Here is a 15,737-nt window from a genome sequence, read left to right as displayed (position 1 = left end):
CCCACCCACCTGATGAAGGAACAGCCTGTTCCGAAAGCTAGTGGCTTTTGCTACCAAATAAACCTGTTGGACTTTAACCTGGTGTTGTTAGACTTCTTTTACTGAGCCAGTTTTGTATCCAATTTTGTAATCGGTACTTATATCCCAAAATAATGATTGAGTTTGAAAAATTAACCAAGCACAGAGTAGGCAATTACATCAAAACTAGAAGCAGGAGTAGGCCATTCGGCCCTTCAATTCTCCTCCGCCATTCCTTTTGATCATGGTTGATCATTAAATTCAATATCCTGATCCCCCTTCCTCCTTGATCCCTTTAGCTTTAGTTTGGGAAAGCTCTCTGCCACTCAAACATTAGTCTTTTAATGGCAGTATGGATTTCTGTGAAAATGTACGCCCCCTATTGGAGAGGGTGTTAAATGGTGGTTTTTCTTTTTAGTTGCTAGTTGTGATGTGCGTGTTGATGGCCACTTCTACTTGCCCTTGAGGAGGAAGAGTTGGTCCTTATTCCTGAACAGCTGCAGTGTATATGGTGACGCTACACCTTGCTATCAGACAGGGAGTTTCAGGATTTGGACTGAGCGTCAGTAGAATTGCCAATGGGCCTGCAGTCTTTAGAAAATAGCGTAAATCACTATGGAAGGGTTTTTAGCGCGATACATAGAATAAAATGTACACTTAATGAAAGCTATGTGCACTGAGTGGGAATGGTTTTATGCAGGCTATGTTATGTTTTGTTTTCATTGCAGTCTGAGTGCTGTTTCCATTGATATGTCTCCCGTAACTCTGTGCAGTAATGCAACTTCATTTTTTCTAAAGGATGGGAGCAAAGTGGTCACAGCCTCATGTGATAAAACTGCAAAGATGTGGGACCTCAACAGTAACCAGGCAATACAGATTGCACAAGTAAGTGGATAGTCAGATGTTCGCAATACTGTTTGGTGTAGGACAAGATGTGTACGAAACAGAACGGGCTCCCATGCTCACTTTTAGATATTGTTCTATCTCTCCTAAAACAAAACATGCAAGTCTGCAAATTGCCAACAGTGAACTAGACTGTCTTGTGTGTCTGCGAAGTGTTAACATGTGCCTGTGTTAGCGGGACAACATGGGGGAGCAGCTATGGCCATGGAAAAGCAGAGCACGGATTGATAATACACCACCGGCAAGTCCAATCTAAATCCTGCTGGAAGCAAAGCCAAGGGTGTTCCCACATGCTGGCCAAATTGGAAGGAAGGTCACTCCACACGGAAGCAGGGGATTCATAGAATCATAGAAACCCTACAGTGCAGAGGGAGGCCATTCGGCCCATTGAGTCTGCACCGACCACAATCCCACCTAGGCCCTATTCCTGTAACCCCACATATTTACCCTGCTAAACCCTCTAACTAATGCATCCCAGGTCACTAAGGGGCAATTTAGCATGGCCAGTGCACCTAACCTACACATCTTCGCTCTCTGGGAGGAAACTGAATCACTAGTAGGAAACCCACGCAGACACCGGGAGAACGTGCAAACTCCACGCAGACAGTCGGGAATCGAACCCGGAGTTGTGAGGCAGCAGTGCTAACCGCTGTGCCACCATGCCGTCCTAGAAAGGAATAACACCGAACCGGAAAGTGGTCTCCTGACCTGCCCCTGTCTTTTCAGGCCATTCATAGAATCATAGAATCCCGACAGTGCAGAAGGAAGCCATTCAGCCCAACAACCCTGCATCGACAACAGGTCCTATCCCCGTAACCCCACATATTTACTCTGCAAATCCCCCTGACTTTAAGGGACAATTCAGCATGGCCAATCAACCTAACCCGCACGCCTTTGAAATGTGGGAGGAAACCGGAGCACCCAGAGGAAACCCACGCAGACACGGGGAGAACGTACAAACTCCACACAGCCAGTGACCCGAGGCCGAAATGGAACCTGGGTCCCTGGCGCTGTGAAGTAGCTGTGCTAACCACTGTGCCGCCCATTTAGGAGTGAAATCCGGAAACACTAATTCACACAAACGGTAACAGAAATCTGGAACATTCTGCACCGAAAGGCTGTAGTTGCTGGGTTAATTTGAATTTTCAAGACTAAAATTGATTTTTATAAAATCATATTTGACTCAAAACATTCCTTTCCACTCATCACAAATCCTGCCGGAACTGCTGAGTATTTCCAGAACGTTCTGTTTTGATATTAGATTCCCAGCATCCGCAGCATTTTGCTTTGAGTTTATTATAGATTCTTATTGGAGAAGAGAATTGAGGGATGTAATTGACTGGTGTAGCCGGCTTGAGGACTAAATGACTTCTTCCTGCTCCTCTGTAGAGCACCTGGAGATTCCAACATCTTGCAGCACGACTCCAAGTGTCTCTGTAACAAGAGGCCAGAGTTAAATAATCAGAGCTCCAGTCTCTATATTTTTGATTTGATTTATTATTGTCACATATATTAGTGTACAGTGAAAAGTATTGTTTCTTGCGCGCTATACAGACAAAGCATACCATTCATAGAGAAGGAAAGGAGAGAGTGGAGAATGTTCCAGTCATAGCTAGGGTGTAGAGAAAGATCAACTTAATGCGAGGTAGGTCCATTCAGAAGTCTGATGGCAGCAGGGAAGAAGCTGTTCTTGAGTCGGTTGGTACTTGACCTCAGACTTTTGAATCTTTTTCCCGATGGAGAAAGGTGGAAGAGAGAATGTCCGGGGTGTGTGGGGTGCTTAATTATGTTGGCTGCTTTTCCAAGGCAGCAGGAAATGTAGGCGGAGTCAGTGGATGGGCGGCTGGAGGCTGGGTGGAATTGGGGTGTATTGTCTTACTGTTTACCAGAGTAAGTGCAAGGAAAATGGGTGCATGGCTTCGGGAGAACTTTCTCGTCTTTGAATAGTACAATACTGGTAATAATGTCTGTTTGGACTACAGCATGATGCTCCCATTAAAACTGTCCACTGGATCAAAGCACCAAACTACAGCTGTGTAATGACAGGAAGCTGGGATAAGACATTAAAGGTATGTATTGACTGCGTCTATTAATACTCATAGTACGTTCTACTGTTTGACAGCTATTGTGGATAGACTGCGATGATTTGTGAAACCATTCACAAGATGCAGGTGTCGCCAACAAGTTGCCTTTGAGAAGGTGGTGGTTAGAACATAACATAAGAAATAGGAGCAGGAGTAGGCCATCTGGCCCTTCGAGCCTGCCCCGCCATTCAACAAGATCATGGCTGATCTGAAGCGAATCAGTTCCACTTACCCGCCTGCTCCCCATAACCCCTAATTCCCTTATCAATCAGAAAACTATCTACCCGTGATTTAAACATATTCAACGAGGAAGCCTCCACCAGTTCAATGGGCAGAGAATTCCAGAGATTCACTACCCTCTGAGAGAAGAAGTTCCCCCTCAACTCTGTTCTGAACCGGCCCCCCCTTATTTTGAGGCTGTGCCCTCTAGTTCTGGTTTCCCTTCTAAGTGGAAAGAATCTCTCCACCTCTACCCTATCCAGCCCCTTCATTATCTTATATGTCTCTATAAGATCACCCCTCATCCTTCTAAACTCCAACGAGTACAGACCCAATCTGTTTAATCTCTCCTCATAAGCCACACCCCTCATCTCCGGTATCAACCTGGTGAACCTTCTCTGCCCTCCCTCCAAGGCCAATATATCCTTTCGCAAATAAGGGGACCAAAACTGCACACAGTACTCCAGTTGCGGCCTCACCAGTGCCTTGTACAGTTGCAGCAAGACCTCCCTGCTTTTATATTCTATCCCCCTCGCGATAAAGGCCAACATTCCATTCGCCTTCTTGATCACCTGCTGCATCTGCAGACTGAGTTTTTGCGATTCGTGCACAAGGACCCCCAGGTCCCTCTGCACAGTCGCACAATGTAATTTTTCTCCATTTAAATAATATTCCAATTTACTATTATTTCTTCCAAAGTGGATAACCTCACATTTGCTAACGTTATATTCCATCTGCCAGATCCTCGCCCACTCGCTCAGCCTATCCAAATCTCTCTGCAGACTTTCTGCGTCCTCCACGCAATTCGCTTTCCCACTCACCTTCGTGTCATCAGCAAACTTGAATACCCTACATTCAGTCCCCTCCTCCAGATCATCTATGTAAATGGTAAACAATTGAGGCCCCAGCACCAATCCCTGCGGCACGCCACTGGTCACCAACTGCCAACCAGAAAAGCACCCATTTATCCCAACTCTCTGCTTCCTGTTAGATAGCCAATCCCCAATCCACGCCAACACCTTACCCCTAACTCTGTGTACCCCAATCTTCTGCAGCAACCTTTTGTGAGGCACCTTATCGAACGCCTTCTGGAAATCTAAAAACACCACATCCACCAGTTCCCCTCTGTCAACCGCACTAGTGACATCTTCATAAAAGTCCAGTAGATTCGTCAAACACGACTTTCCCTTCATGAATCCATGCTGCGTCTGCTTGATCGAACCATTCTTATTCAGGTGCTCTGTTATTTCCTCTTTAATAATGGACTCTAGCATCTTCCCAACTACGGACGTTAAGCTAACCGGCCTGTAGTTACCCGCCTTTTGTCTACTTCCTTTTTTAAACAGCGGCGTAACAGTAGCTGTTTTCCAGTCAGTCGGCACTACCCCAGAGTCCAGTGAATTTTGATAAATTACTACTAACGCAAATGCTATTACCTCAGCCATTTCTTTCAGTACCCTGGGATGCATTCCATCCGGGCCCGGGGACTTGTCTACCTTCAGTCCTATTCGTCTACCAAGCACCACCTCCTTAGTAACAGTAATTGTATTAAGGACCTCCCCTCCCACCAACTCTCGATCTCTAATATTCGGCAAACTATTTGTGTCTTCCACCGTGAAGACCGACACAAAGAACTTATTTAAAGTCTCAGCCATTTCCTCGTTTTCCACTATTAAATCCCCCCTCTCATCTTCCAAGGGTCCAACATTCACTCTAGCCACTCTATTCCTTTTTATATACTTGTAAAAACTTTTACGATCATTTTTTATATTTTGAGCTCGTTTAGTTTCATAATCTATCTTTCCTTTCTTAATCGCTTTCTTAGTCGTTCTTTGTTTTTCTTTAAAGCTTTCCCAATCCACTAATTCTCCACTATTTTTGGCCACTCTGTACGCATCTGATTTTATTTTAATACTCTCCTTTATTTCCTTCGTTATCCACGTCCGGTTATCCTTTTTCTTACAGTCCTTCTTTATCACCGGAATATATTTTTGCTGAGTACTTAAAAAAATCTCCTTAAAAATCCTCCACTGTTCCTCAGCTGTCCTACCTACCAGTCTGCTCGCCCAGTCTACATTAGCCAATTCCACCCTCATCCAATCGTACTCCCCTCTGTTCAAGCAGAGGACACTGGTTTGGGACCCTACTTTCTCACCCTCCATCTGTATCAGAAATTCCACCATATTATGATCACTCATCCCAAGAGGATCCTTCACAAGAAGATCCTTAATCCTACCTGTCTCATTGCACAGAACCAGATCCAAGATAGCTCGCTCTCTCGTAGGTTCTGTAACATACTGTTCAATGAAACAATCCCGACAGCATTCCAAGAACTCTTCCTCAAGCCCTCCACGTCCAATTTGAGTCGGCCAATCAATATGTAGGTTAAAATCCCCCATGATAATTGCCGTTCCACTTTTGTATGCATCCATTATTTGCTTGTTTATAGCCCTCCCCACCTCTAAGTTATTATTTGGGGGCCTGTAGACCACGCCTACCAGTGTCTTTCTCCCCCTACTATTCCTTATCTCCACCCACAACGATTCCACGTTTTGCTCCTTAGAGCCTATGTCGTCTCTCACTACCGTCCTGATATTATCCTTTATTAACAAAGCTACCCCACCTCCTTTTTCTACCTGTCTATCCTTCCTAAATGCCTGATAACCCTGTATATTCAATTCCCAGTCCCGGTCACCCTGCAACCACGTTTCTGTGATGGACACTAGATCATATTCATTTGTATGGATTTGTGCCATCAACTCATTTACTTTGTTTCGAATGCTTCGTGCATTCAGGCAAAGTGTCTTTATGCCAGCCTTTATCTGGACCCGGTTAGTTGCCCTTTTTAAGCTGCTGAAGACAATGTAGTGAAATCACTCAGGGTTCTGATGCAGTGACAATGAAGGAACAGAAATATATGTCCAGACTGGGTTGGTATGGGACTTGGAGGTGATGATGGTTCTTCCATGTGCCTGCTGCCTTTACTCTGATACAGCAGCCTGAGAGCATTGGGCCCTGGGTAATGATGAGAAGTGAGTCCAAAACGCTGAGCCAGTTTTAGCACTTTGGCCCATCTGTCCTGAAATTGGCCAACTCGCACCCAAGCTTAAATCTTTAAAAGCATTTGTCTGAAACATGTTCCTGAAACAGGCTGTAATGTGAAACAGCTTTTGAGCTTGCAGCTTTAGCTGGTGAATAGCCTACAAGATGGCAGGGATATTAATTATTCCTCTTTATTTCAGTTCTGGGATACACGTTCTCCGAATCCCATGTTGACATTGCAGCTGCCGGAGAGATGTTACTGTGCTGACGTGGTAGGTAGCTACATTATAACACCACCCATACAGGCACTTATTGGGATTGCCACGTGAGATCATGGGTGGTCCATGAAGCAAATTGGAGTCCTCCTCACTCACCCTGACTTCTCAAGTTAATATAACTGTTTTCACTCAGAATAATAGTAACAGGAGCAAGTGATTGGTGAACCATTGTTGATTTTGTATCTCCACACTGTTCCCTAGTGAATGGTGAGAAGCAGTGGGAGGACTTTCCCAGGGAAGGGGAATTGAAAACTCGAGGACACAGGTTTAAGATGAGAGGGGAAAGATTTAAAAGGGACCTGAGGGGCAACTTCTTCACGCAGAGGGTGGTGCGTATGTGGAATGAGCTGCCAGAGAAGGTGGTTGGGATAGGTACAATAGCAACATTTAAAAGGCATTTTTGGATAAGTACATGGATGGGAAAGGATTAGAGGGATATGGGCTAAATGTGGGCAGTTGGGACTAGCTGGGAGGGCACCATGGTCGGCATGTTCCGGTTGGGCCCAACGGCCTGTTTCCATACTGTAGGCCATGTCATGTAACAGTTGGTAGCATGGCTCATCCAGTATGGTGAGTATCTTTTATGGGCTCCCACAGCCCATGCTCTGTGAGGGAGGAGGGTGGGGTGGGGGGGGGGGGGGTATCTGATTACTCTTTATGTACTAGGACCTGACTTGTTACTGAGTTTTCAGGTTCAAGACATGAGCCTGAATTCAAACGGTACTGATATTGATGGGGGTGGAAGGAGGTCTGGCTTTGCTCCTGCAACCTTACTGATTGTTGGTTGGCTGGCTGGCTCGCTTTTGACAGATTCCAGATATTAGTTTTTGAACCAAAGCCTTGTAACAGAACTCTTTGCACAATAAGTGCTTTTAACTATGGAGTGGAGAAGATTAAAAATATGTGTGTGTGTGTATATATATACACATATATAGTTGTCAAGTAGCAAAAATATTTCTACATATTTGTGCGATGGATGCATTTTTGTGCAGGAATTAAGAAATATGGGGATTGGGTAAATGATGGGAAAATGGCACGTATTTATTTAGTTGTTGTATTGTTGTATTATTAATCTACACTGCGTACCACAGAGGAGACTATCAAAATGTTCAATCTCCACTCCATATTATAGGAAAGCATTAGAATAAAGGAGGAAACCTATTGGACAGGGGTTTGGGAATGGTGAAATATAATAATTAAGAAAGTGTAGGGGTTTTCTTTATTCCAGCATTATTGTGGGGATACTTCAGTGAATGGATATGCAAGATTCCTTAATTTTTCTCTCTCTCTTTCTTTTAAATGGCAGTTGTATCCTATGGCTGTAGTGGCCACTGCGGAGAGAGGTCTGATAGTTTACCAGCTGGAGAACCAGCCCTCCGAGTTCAAGAGGATAGACTCTCCTCTCAAGCATCAGGTACAATGACAGCAGCATGTGACCTGCTGGAGAAAGGGAGCGATCCTAACCACAGGAACTGTGCCCTTTCCACTGTTTAATTTAGATTGATGCACAGGTGCACACACGCCCATTGCACCTGCTGCTCTATCAACGGCTGTAACCGCTTCTCTTTGTTACGAAGAGCTTCTCGGCACATTTTTATCAAATCCCCTTGTTTAATTTTGGCCATTCTTTGTTTCCACTCAGCCTGGACTTTAACCTGTCAGATCTGTCCCTTTTTAGAGGAAATATTTTAAATCAGGGGTAAATCAGTTGGAGCAATTGTCATGTGTTTGACTCTTGTATAAATTCAATTGTGTTTACATTATAAATCCATCGCATCTTCCCATCAGTGGGGAATAAATCTATGAGTCAGCCCGACAATCACACATACCAAAATAGTATTTGTCATCATATAATTTACTAAATTGGGTCTGTGAGCTTGGGTGGCAAGACTTAGCACAGACTTTCTGACTCTGGAGAGCCCAGTCCTACCCTGGCCCGACATGCAGCAAAGATTACTGGAGAGGCATTGGGAGCAGAATCCCAGCCTATATTTCAACTCCAGCACAGAGGGTTTTTATGGTTAACTAAGATGAGTCAATGCAGCGTGAATAATTTAAAGTTTATTTATTAGTTTCATAAGTAGGCTTACATTAACACTGCAATGAAATTAGTGTGAAAATTCCCAAGTCGCCGCACTCTGCCCTGTTCGGGTAGACTGAGGGAGAATTTAGCATGGCCAATGCACCTAACCAGCACGTCTTTCGAACTGTGGGAGGAAACCCACACAGACACAGGAAGAACGTGCAGACTCCGCACAGACAGTGACCCAAGCCGGGGATCAAACCCGGGTCCCTAGCGCTACGAGGCAGCAGTGCTAACTACTGTGCCACCGTGCGCCGCAGTATTCAATTTGTAACTAAAATAATTGCACTGTTTTTTTTCCAAATTCTCGCACATCGCCATCTACTCCCAACCCAAATCAGCAAGGCTTCTTGCGCAGCACTTATTAAACCAGGATCCCCACTGTCCAGAAGGACAACAGGCGGGCAGACAAGCACACCACCATCCCTCCAAGCCTCTCCTGGCCTGGAGATATGTTGTTATATCCTCTTCAGGGGTTTCACCCAAAGAACGTTCTGCTGAATGATACTTTGGGGACCTCCACCATATGAATGTCGATGGTTCAAGTAGGACATTGAGGTGCTACTCAGATCTTAACGGCATTGATCACGCCACCTTCCCCAACCTGCCCGCCACCTTCAGTCCCCAAGCTTCAAGTTTCTAGGTGTCTAGATTACCAACAAACCGTCCTGGTCCCTCCATGCCGACACTATAGTTAAGAACACCCACCAACTCCTCTACTTTCTCAGGAGGCTAAGAAAATTCAGCATGTCCGCTGCGACTCTCACCAATCTTTACAGATGCACCATAGAAAGAATCCTTTCCGGATGTATCACAGTTTGGTATGGCTCCTGTTCTGTCCAAGACCACAAGAAACTACAAAGGGTTATGAACGAAGCCCAGTCCATCGCGCAAACCAACCTCCCATCCATTGGCATTGTCTACACTTCCCGCTGCCTCAGAAAAGCAGCCAGCATAATTAAGGATCCCACGCACCCCAGACATACTCTCTTCCACCATCTTCTGTTGGGAAAAAGGTACAAAAGTCTTGAGGACACGTACTAACCGACTCAAGAACAGCTTCTTCCCAGCTGCCATCAGAATTTTGAATGGACCTATCATATATTAAGCTGATCTTTGTCTGCACCCTAGCTATGACTGCAATACTATATTCTGCACCCTCTCCTTCTCCCCTATGTACTCGATGAACTGTATGCTTTATCTATGTAGCATGCAAGAAACAATACTGTACCCCAATACATGTGATAATAAATCAAATCAGAACTTCCATCAATGAAATTGTCAGGTTATGGTAACATTATCAGTTAGACTCTGGCTGTCCTCAGCACCTGTTAATCCATCTTTTTCAGCATCGCTGTGTAGCCATCTTTAAAGATAAACAGAACAAGCCCACAGGATTTGCACTTGGAAGCATTGAGGGACGAGTGGCCATTCATTATATAAACCCTCCCAACCCGTAAGTGTTCTTAGCTTTTTCATCATTTCCTTATGTTTTTTTCGAGGTACTGCTTTTTAACAATCTGCTTCGTCACACTTTCTTAAATAGTGCAAAAGACAACTTCACTTTTAAATGCCACCGATCTAATGGAACAACCAACACATCTGGACCTCAAGATATTTATGCTGTAAGTACTGCTGTGAAGCACAGATCCTCAGGTATATTTATGTAGCATGGCAGTCGTTTATATTCCCGTATGAATCTGAGCATTGAAACAAACAGATTGGGGGAAGAAAGGTTTGGCTCGTGGTAAACTCTGACATGGGGAGGCAATGGCCTAGTGGTATTACCGCTAGGCTGGTTATCCAGAAACTCAGCTAATGTTCTGGGGACCCAGTTTCAAATCCTGCAGATGGTGGAATTTGAATTCAATAAAAAATAATCTGGAATTAAGAATCAACTGATTGTCGATTGTCGGAAAAACCTATCTGGTTCACTAATGTCCTTTAGGGAAGGAAATTGCCATTCTTACCTGGTCTGACCTACATGTTGTTGACTCTCAACTGTCCTCAGACAACTAGGGATGGGCAATAAATGCTGGCCAGCCAACGACACCCATGTCCCACAAATGAATAATAAAAAAGTTTACAATCTGACCCTCATCAGTTGTGCCATTAATTACTCACTTTTTCCGTGGATTTACAAGCAACCTGATCACACAGAATAAATTTCAAAGCAGGAGGAGGCCATTTGGCCCATCATTCTTGTGCTAGCTCCACATCACCCCTGAACAATTTAATCATGTCTACCTGCAATTAGAATGTATCCACAGACTTGCTTTCTGTCTCTGTGTATAGCTTCAATCAGAACAAGCTGAAAATACTCAGCATCTTTGGAGAAACAAGGTCAATATTTCAAGTTGGTAACCTTCCATCAAAACTGGAAAAAGGATCGAGATGTCACCGGTTTAAAACAATTACAGAGGCGAGGAGAGAAGAAAATAAGACGGGGAAGATCTGTGAGAGGGTGGAAAGCAGGAATGATTAAATGACAAAAAGGATAATAATGCCAAATGAAATGGGATGATGACACGGTGGCACAGTGGTTAACACTGCTGCCTCACAACGCCAGGGAACCCGGTTTCAATTCCGGCCTCGGGTCACTGTCTGTGTGGAGTTTGCACATTCTCTGTGTCTGCGTGGGTTTCCTCCGGGTGCTCCAGTTTCCTCCCACAGTCTGAAAGATGTGCTGGTGAGGTTGATTGACCATGCTAAATTGCCCTTTAGTGTCAGGGGGAATTAGCGGGGTAAATATGTGAGGTTACGGAGACAGGGCCTGGGTGGGATTGTTGTCGGTGCAGGCTCGATGGGCTGAATGGCCTTCTTCTGCTATGTACAGATTCTATGATTCTACGTAAAGAAACTGAAGGTGGATCTAAAAGAGATGTGAATGGCAATCGCAGATTCATGACTGACACCTGCTAAAAATGGGAGCAATGGTTAGGATTTGGAACTGTTAAACTCTGAGTCCAGAAAGCTGTAAATTTCCTAATCAACAGATGGATGTTCCTTGAGTTTCTGCTCAGATTCATTGAAACAGTGTAGGAAGCAGGACAGAGCTGGGGGATGTTAAAGTGACTTTCCTCCCATCAACCACCAACCAATTCCTTTGTTTCCATTCAACAATTTGAAGGAACCTTTCTCTCTACAATACTCTTTTCCATTCTTCAATCTCCCCATTGCTCCTACCCTTCCCACAGCAATGTCTTACGTAAGCACAGGAAATGCTCCCTCTCCCACTGTCTTTGGGCCCTAATACTACCTCCAGGTATACTTACATTTCTTTCAGCATGGTGCACACTCTGCTGCTCACCATCTGGCTACGTTGAGAGACCAGATACAGATTCAGTGGTCGCTTTACCAATACCTCCATTTAGTCTGTAACTGTGGCCAAGAGGTTAAAATTCTCATGTTCACACATTGTCTCATTCCCACCCTGACCTGCCATCGGCCTCCTCCACTGTTCCACAGAAGATTGACATAAGCCAGAGCAATGGGAGAGGCGATGGCCTAGTGGTATTATTGCAAGACTATTAATCCAGAAACTCAGCTAATGTTCTGAGGACCCGGGTTCGAATCCCGCCATTGCCGATGGTGGAATTTGAATCTCATTTAAAAAAAATCTGGAATTAAGAATCTACTGATGACCATGAAACCATTGCCGATTGTCGGAAAAACCCATCTGGTTCACTAATGTCCTTTAGGGAAAGAAATCTGCCGTCCTTACCTGGTCTGGCCTACATGTGACTCTCGAGCCACAGCAATGTGACTGACTCTCAACTGCCCTCCAAGGGCAACTAGGGATGGGTAATAAATGTTGGCCAACCAGCAACGCCTATGTCCCATGAATGAATAAAAACAAAATCAGCACAACTCGTCTTTCAGTTGGGAACTTTAACACTCAAACCATTTCAGACCAACCACCGCTCCCATTTTTTGGGACACTGCTGATGGCATTTCCATCTCCTCTCAACCCACCTTTTGTTTCTTGATTGTAATCCCCTTTTGCCTCACACCATCAAGGTGTCAATTTTTGCCATTTAATCTCTCCGGCCTTCCACCCTATCGCAGACCTTCCCGACTTTCACCAACCACTGCCCTTTTCCTGCATCAGTATTAGCTTAAATCAGTTACACCTCCTTGTTTTTCCTAGTTTTGAAAAAAGTCATCGACCTTAAGTGTTACCCGTATTTCTCTCTCTATAAATGCTGCCCGGCCAGCTGAATATTTCTCTATTTTCGTTGAATCCCGACAGTGCAGAAGGAGACCATTCGGTCCATTGAGTCTGCACCGCCCACAATCCCACCCAGGCCCTATCCCTGTAACCCCATGTATTTACCCTAGCTAATCCCCCTGACACTAAGGGCCAATTTAGCATGGCCAATCCTCCTAACCTGCACACCTTTGGAGTGTGTGAGGAAACCGGAGCACCCGGAGGAAATCCCCGCAGACATGAGAATGTGCAAACTCCACACAGTCACCCGAGGCTGGAATTGAACCTGGCTCCCTGGTGCTGTGAAGCAGCAGTGTTAACCACTGTGCCACCATGTGGAGACTGTTAAGTTGAAATCAAACTGTTTTGCTTTTATATAGTTTTGTGTGTCATAATCATACGCCCACATCCGGTAAATGAATATTAAAGAAGTCTGAGACCCAATCTGACCCTTTCCCGTCTTGTAGAAAGCATACCGATTCCACAATTAAATCTCAAAGCGGTGAGTTGTGACCAGTGATTTGGTGCAGATGTGGTGTCCAGTTTTCCATATTGTCATTGAACAATTTTTTACCTTTGCCACTTCTCCCAGGTGAATGGAATTGCATTCCACCCCATACATGGCACTCTTGCCACTGTGGGCTCCGACGGCAGGTTCAGTTTTTGGGACAAAGACGCTCGCACAAAGCTCAAAACATCGGAGCAGCTGGACCAGCAAATAGCAGCCTGCTGCTTCAACAATAACGGCAACATCTTTGCCTATTCCTCAAGCTATGACTGGTCAAAAGTAAGTACAAGTGTCGAGCTCTCTGTGTAGATACCTGCGTAATGGTGATAAATCGGGGAGGCAAAGGCCTAGCGGTATTATTAATGGCTAGACTACTGATCCAGAAACTCCGCTAATGTTCTGGGGACCGGGGTTCGAATCCCGCCACGGCTGATGGTGGAATTTGAATTTTAAAAATCTGGAATTAAAAATTTACTGATGGCCATGAAACTTTTGTCAGTTGTCGGAAAAACCCATCTGGTTTACTGATGTCCTTTAGGGAAGGAAATCTGCTGTCGTTACCTGGCCAGGCCTACATGTGACTCCAGAACCACAGCAATGTGGTTGACTCTCAACTGCCCTCTGGACAAGGGCAACGAGCGTTGGGCATTAAATGCTGGCCAGCATTTAATGAATTTTTAAAAAATGACAAAAGTTGAACTTTTGACCATATAAGCCTTCAGTGCTCTTGAGGCAGCTGTGGGGCAGCACGGTGGCACAGTGGTTAGCACTGCTGCCTCACAGCACCAGGGACCCGGGTTCAATCCCAACCTTGGGTGACTGTCTGTGTGGAGTTAGTCCGCTCTCCCCGTGTCTACGTGGGTTTCCTCCAGGTGCTCCGGTTTCCTGCCACAGTCCAAAGATGTGCGGGCTAGGTGGATTGGCCAGGCTAAAGAACAAACAAAGAACAATACAGCACAGGAACAGGCCCTTCGGCCCTTCAAGCCTGTGCCGCTCATGTACCCAACTAGACCATTCATTTGTATCCCTCTATTCCCAGTCTGTTCATGTGGCTATCGAGATAAGTCTTAAAGGATCCTAGCGTGTCCGCCTCAATCACCTTGCTTGGCAGTGCATTCCAGGCCCCCGCCACCCTCTGTGTAAAATAAGTCCCCCTGACATCTGTATTGAACCTTGCCCCCCTCACCTTGAACCCGTGACCCCTTGTGTCCAACCTGGGAAAAAGCTTCCCACTGTTCACCCTATCTATGCCCTTCATAATTTTATACACCTCTCTTAGGCCGCCCCTCATCCTCCGTCTTTCCAGGGAGAACAACCCCAGTTTACCCAATCTCACCTCGTAGCTAAGACCCTCCATACCAGGCAACATCCTGGTAAACCTTCTCTGCACTCTCTCCAAAGCCTCCACGTCCTTCTGGTAGTGCGGCGACCAGAACTGGACGCAGTATTCCAAATGTGGCCTAACCAACGTTCTATACAGCCGCAACATCATAAATTGACCCTTCGTGTCGGGGGATTAGCAGGGTAAATATGTGGGGTTAAGGGTTAGGCCCTGGGTGGATTGTTGTCGGTGCAGACTCAATGGGCCAAATGGCCTCTTTCTGCTCTGTAGAGATTCTATGATTGATTCTTAGAGCTGTTTCCAGAAAAGATTGCTGTCCCTGACACCTGGAAAAAGAACCAGCTCAGTTAAGCGGCTCTTCACCAACACACTTACAGCTGGAGGATGCTCCACAGCTGTGGGCAGGACTGGTTCTAGTAGTGGGTGCTCTGCCACATCTGTGGCAAGAGCGAGTTTCTGTAGGGACCGCCCTCCTGTAGTTTATCACCATATTCATTTTAAATTGAAATAGTTCTCTGGTAGGAGAATATTTCCCTTCCCCTGACAGTTTGGCCCCAGCTGCCCTTTTATTGAAGATGATATTTGTTGTATTAGTTCTCTAGGTTTTGTGTTGACTCTTGAACATGTGAGCTATAGGTTTGAACTTTGGCCAGTTACATGACTGTGGTTGAGAGTGGCTCAGAGGCAAGTGTCTTATCTAATTCCCCACACACAAGTTACTGAGCGAGACCAAGAGATGAAACTTCTGGTTGATTCCTCACTCGGTCGCTCTCTCTCTCTCTCATGTGTGCCAAGGCTGATTCTACTTCTGTCTGGAATCAGCTAACTCAGCGCACATGAAGGATTGAATACCAGCTGCTCACTGGTGAAACTGGCAGATCTATCAGTGAAGCCTCAGACGGCTTTCACTATTTAGCTCTGCAGTCCTACCGCATCCTCGTGAATGGCGGTGGGCAAATGAACAGCTCACTGGAGGAGGAGGCTCTATAAATGTCCCCATCCTCAATGATGGAGGATCTCAGCACATCCATGCAAAAGATAAGGCTGAAG

General features: G+C 45.4%; 2 protein-coding genes across 2 annotated transcripts in view; both read left to right on the top strand.

The window, feature by feature from the left end:
* Window positions 1-15,737, top strand: part of gcnt7 (glucosaminyl (N-acetyl) transferase family member 7) — a 420,025-nt gene that overhangs the window by 162,087 nt on the left and 242,201 nt on the right. The window lies entirely within an intron of this gene.
* rae1 (ribonucleic acid export 1) overlaps window positions 1-15,737 on the top strand; it is a 51,225-nt gene that overhangs the window by 23,214 nt on the left and 12,274 nt on the right. Inside the window, exons 5-11 of the mRNA XM_078236304.1 lie at window positions 817-903; window positions 2,904-2,990; window positions 6,467-6,538; window positions 7,851-7,958; window positions 9,977-10,083; window positions 10,174-10,252; window positions 13,430-13,624. Of these exons, the coding sequence (XP_078092430.1) occupies window positions 817-903; window positions 2,904-2,990; window positions 6,467-6,538; window positions 7,851-7,958; window positions 9,977-10,083; window positions 10,174-10,252; window positions 13,430-13,624 (735 nt within the window). The remainder of the gene's footprint in view (window positions 1-816; window positions 904-2,903; window positions 2,991-6,466; window positions 6,539-7,850; window positions 7,959-9,976; window positions 10,084-10,173; window positions 10,253-13,429; window positions 13,625-15,737) is intronic.

This window comes from Mustelus asterias, chromosome 20 (assembly GCF_964213995.1).
Source record: "Mustelus asterias chromosome 20, sMusAst1.hap1.1, whole genome shotgun sequence".
Taxonomy (NCBI): domain Eukaryota; kingdom Metazoa; phylum Chordata; class Chondrichthyes; order Carcharhiniformes; family Triakidae; genus Mustelus; species Mustelus asterias.
This window is presented reverse-complemented; position numbering and strand designations above follow the sequence as displayed.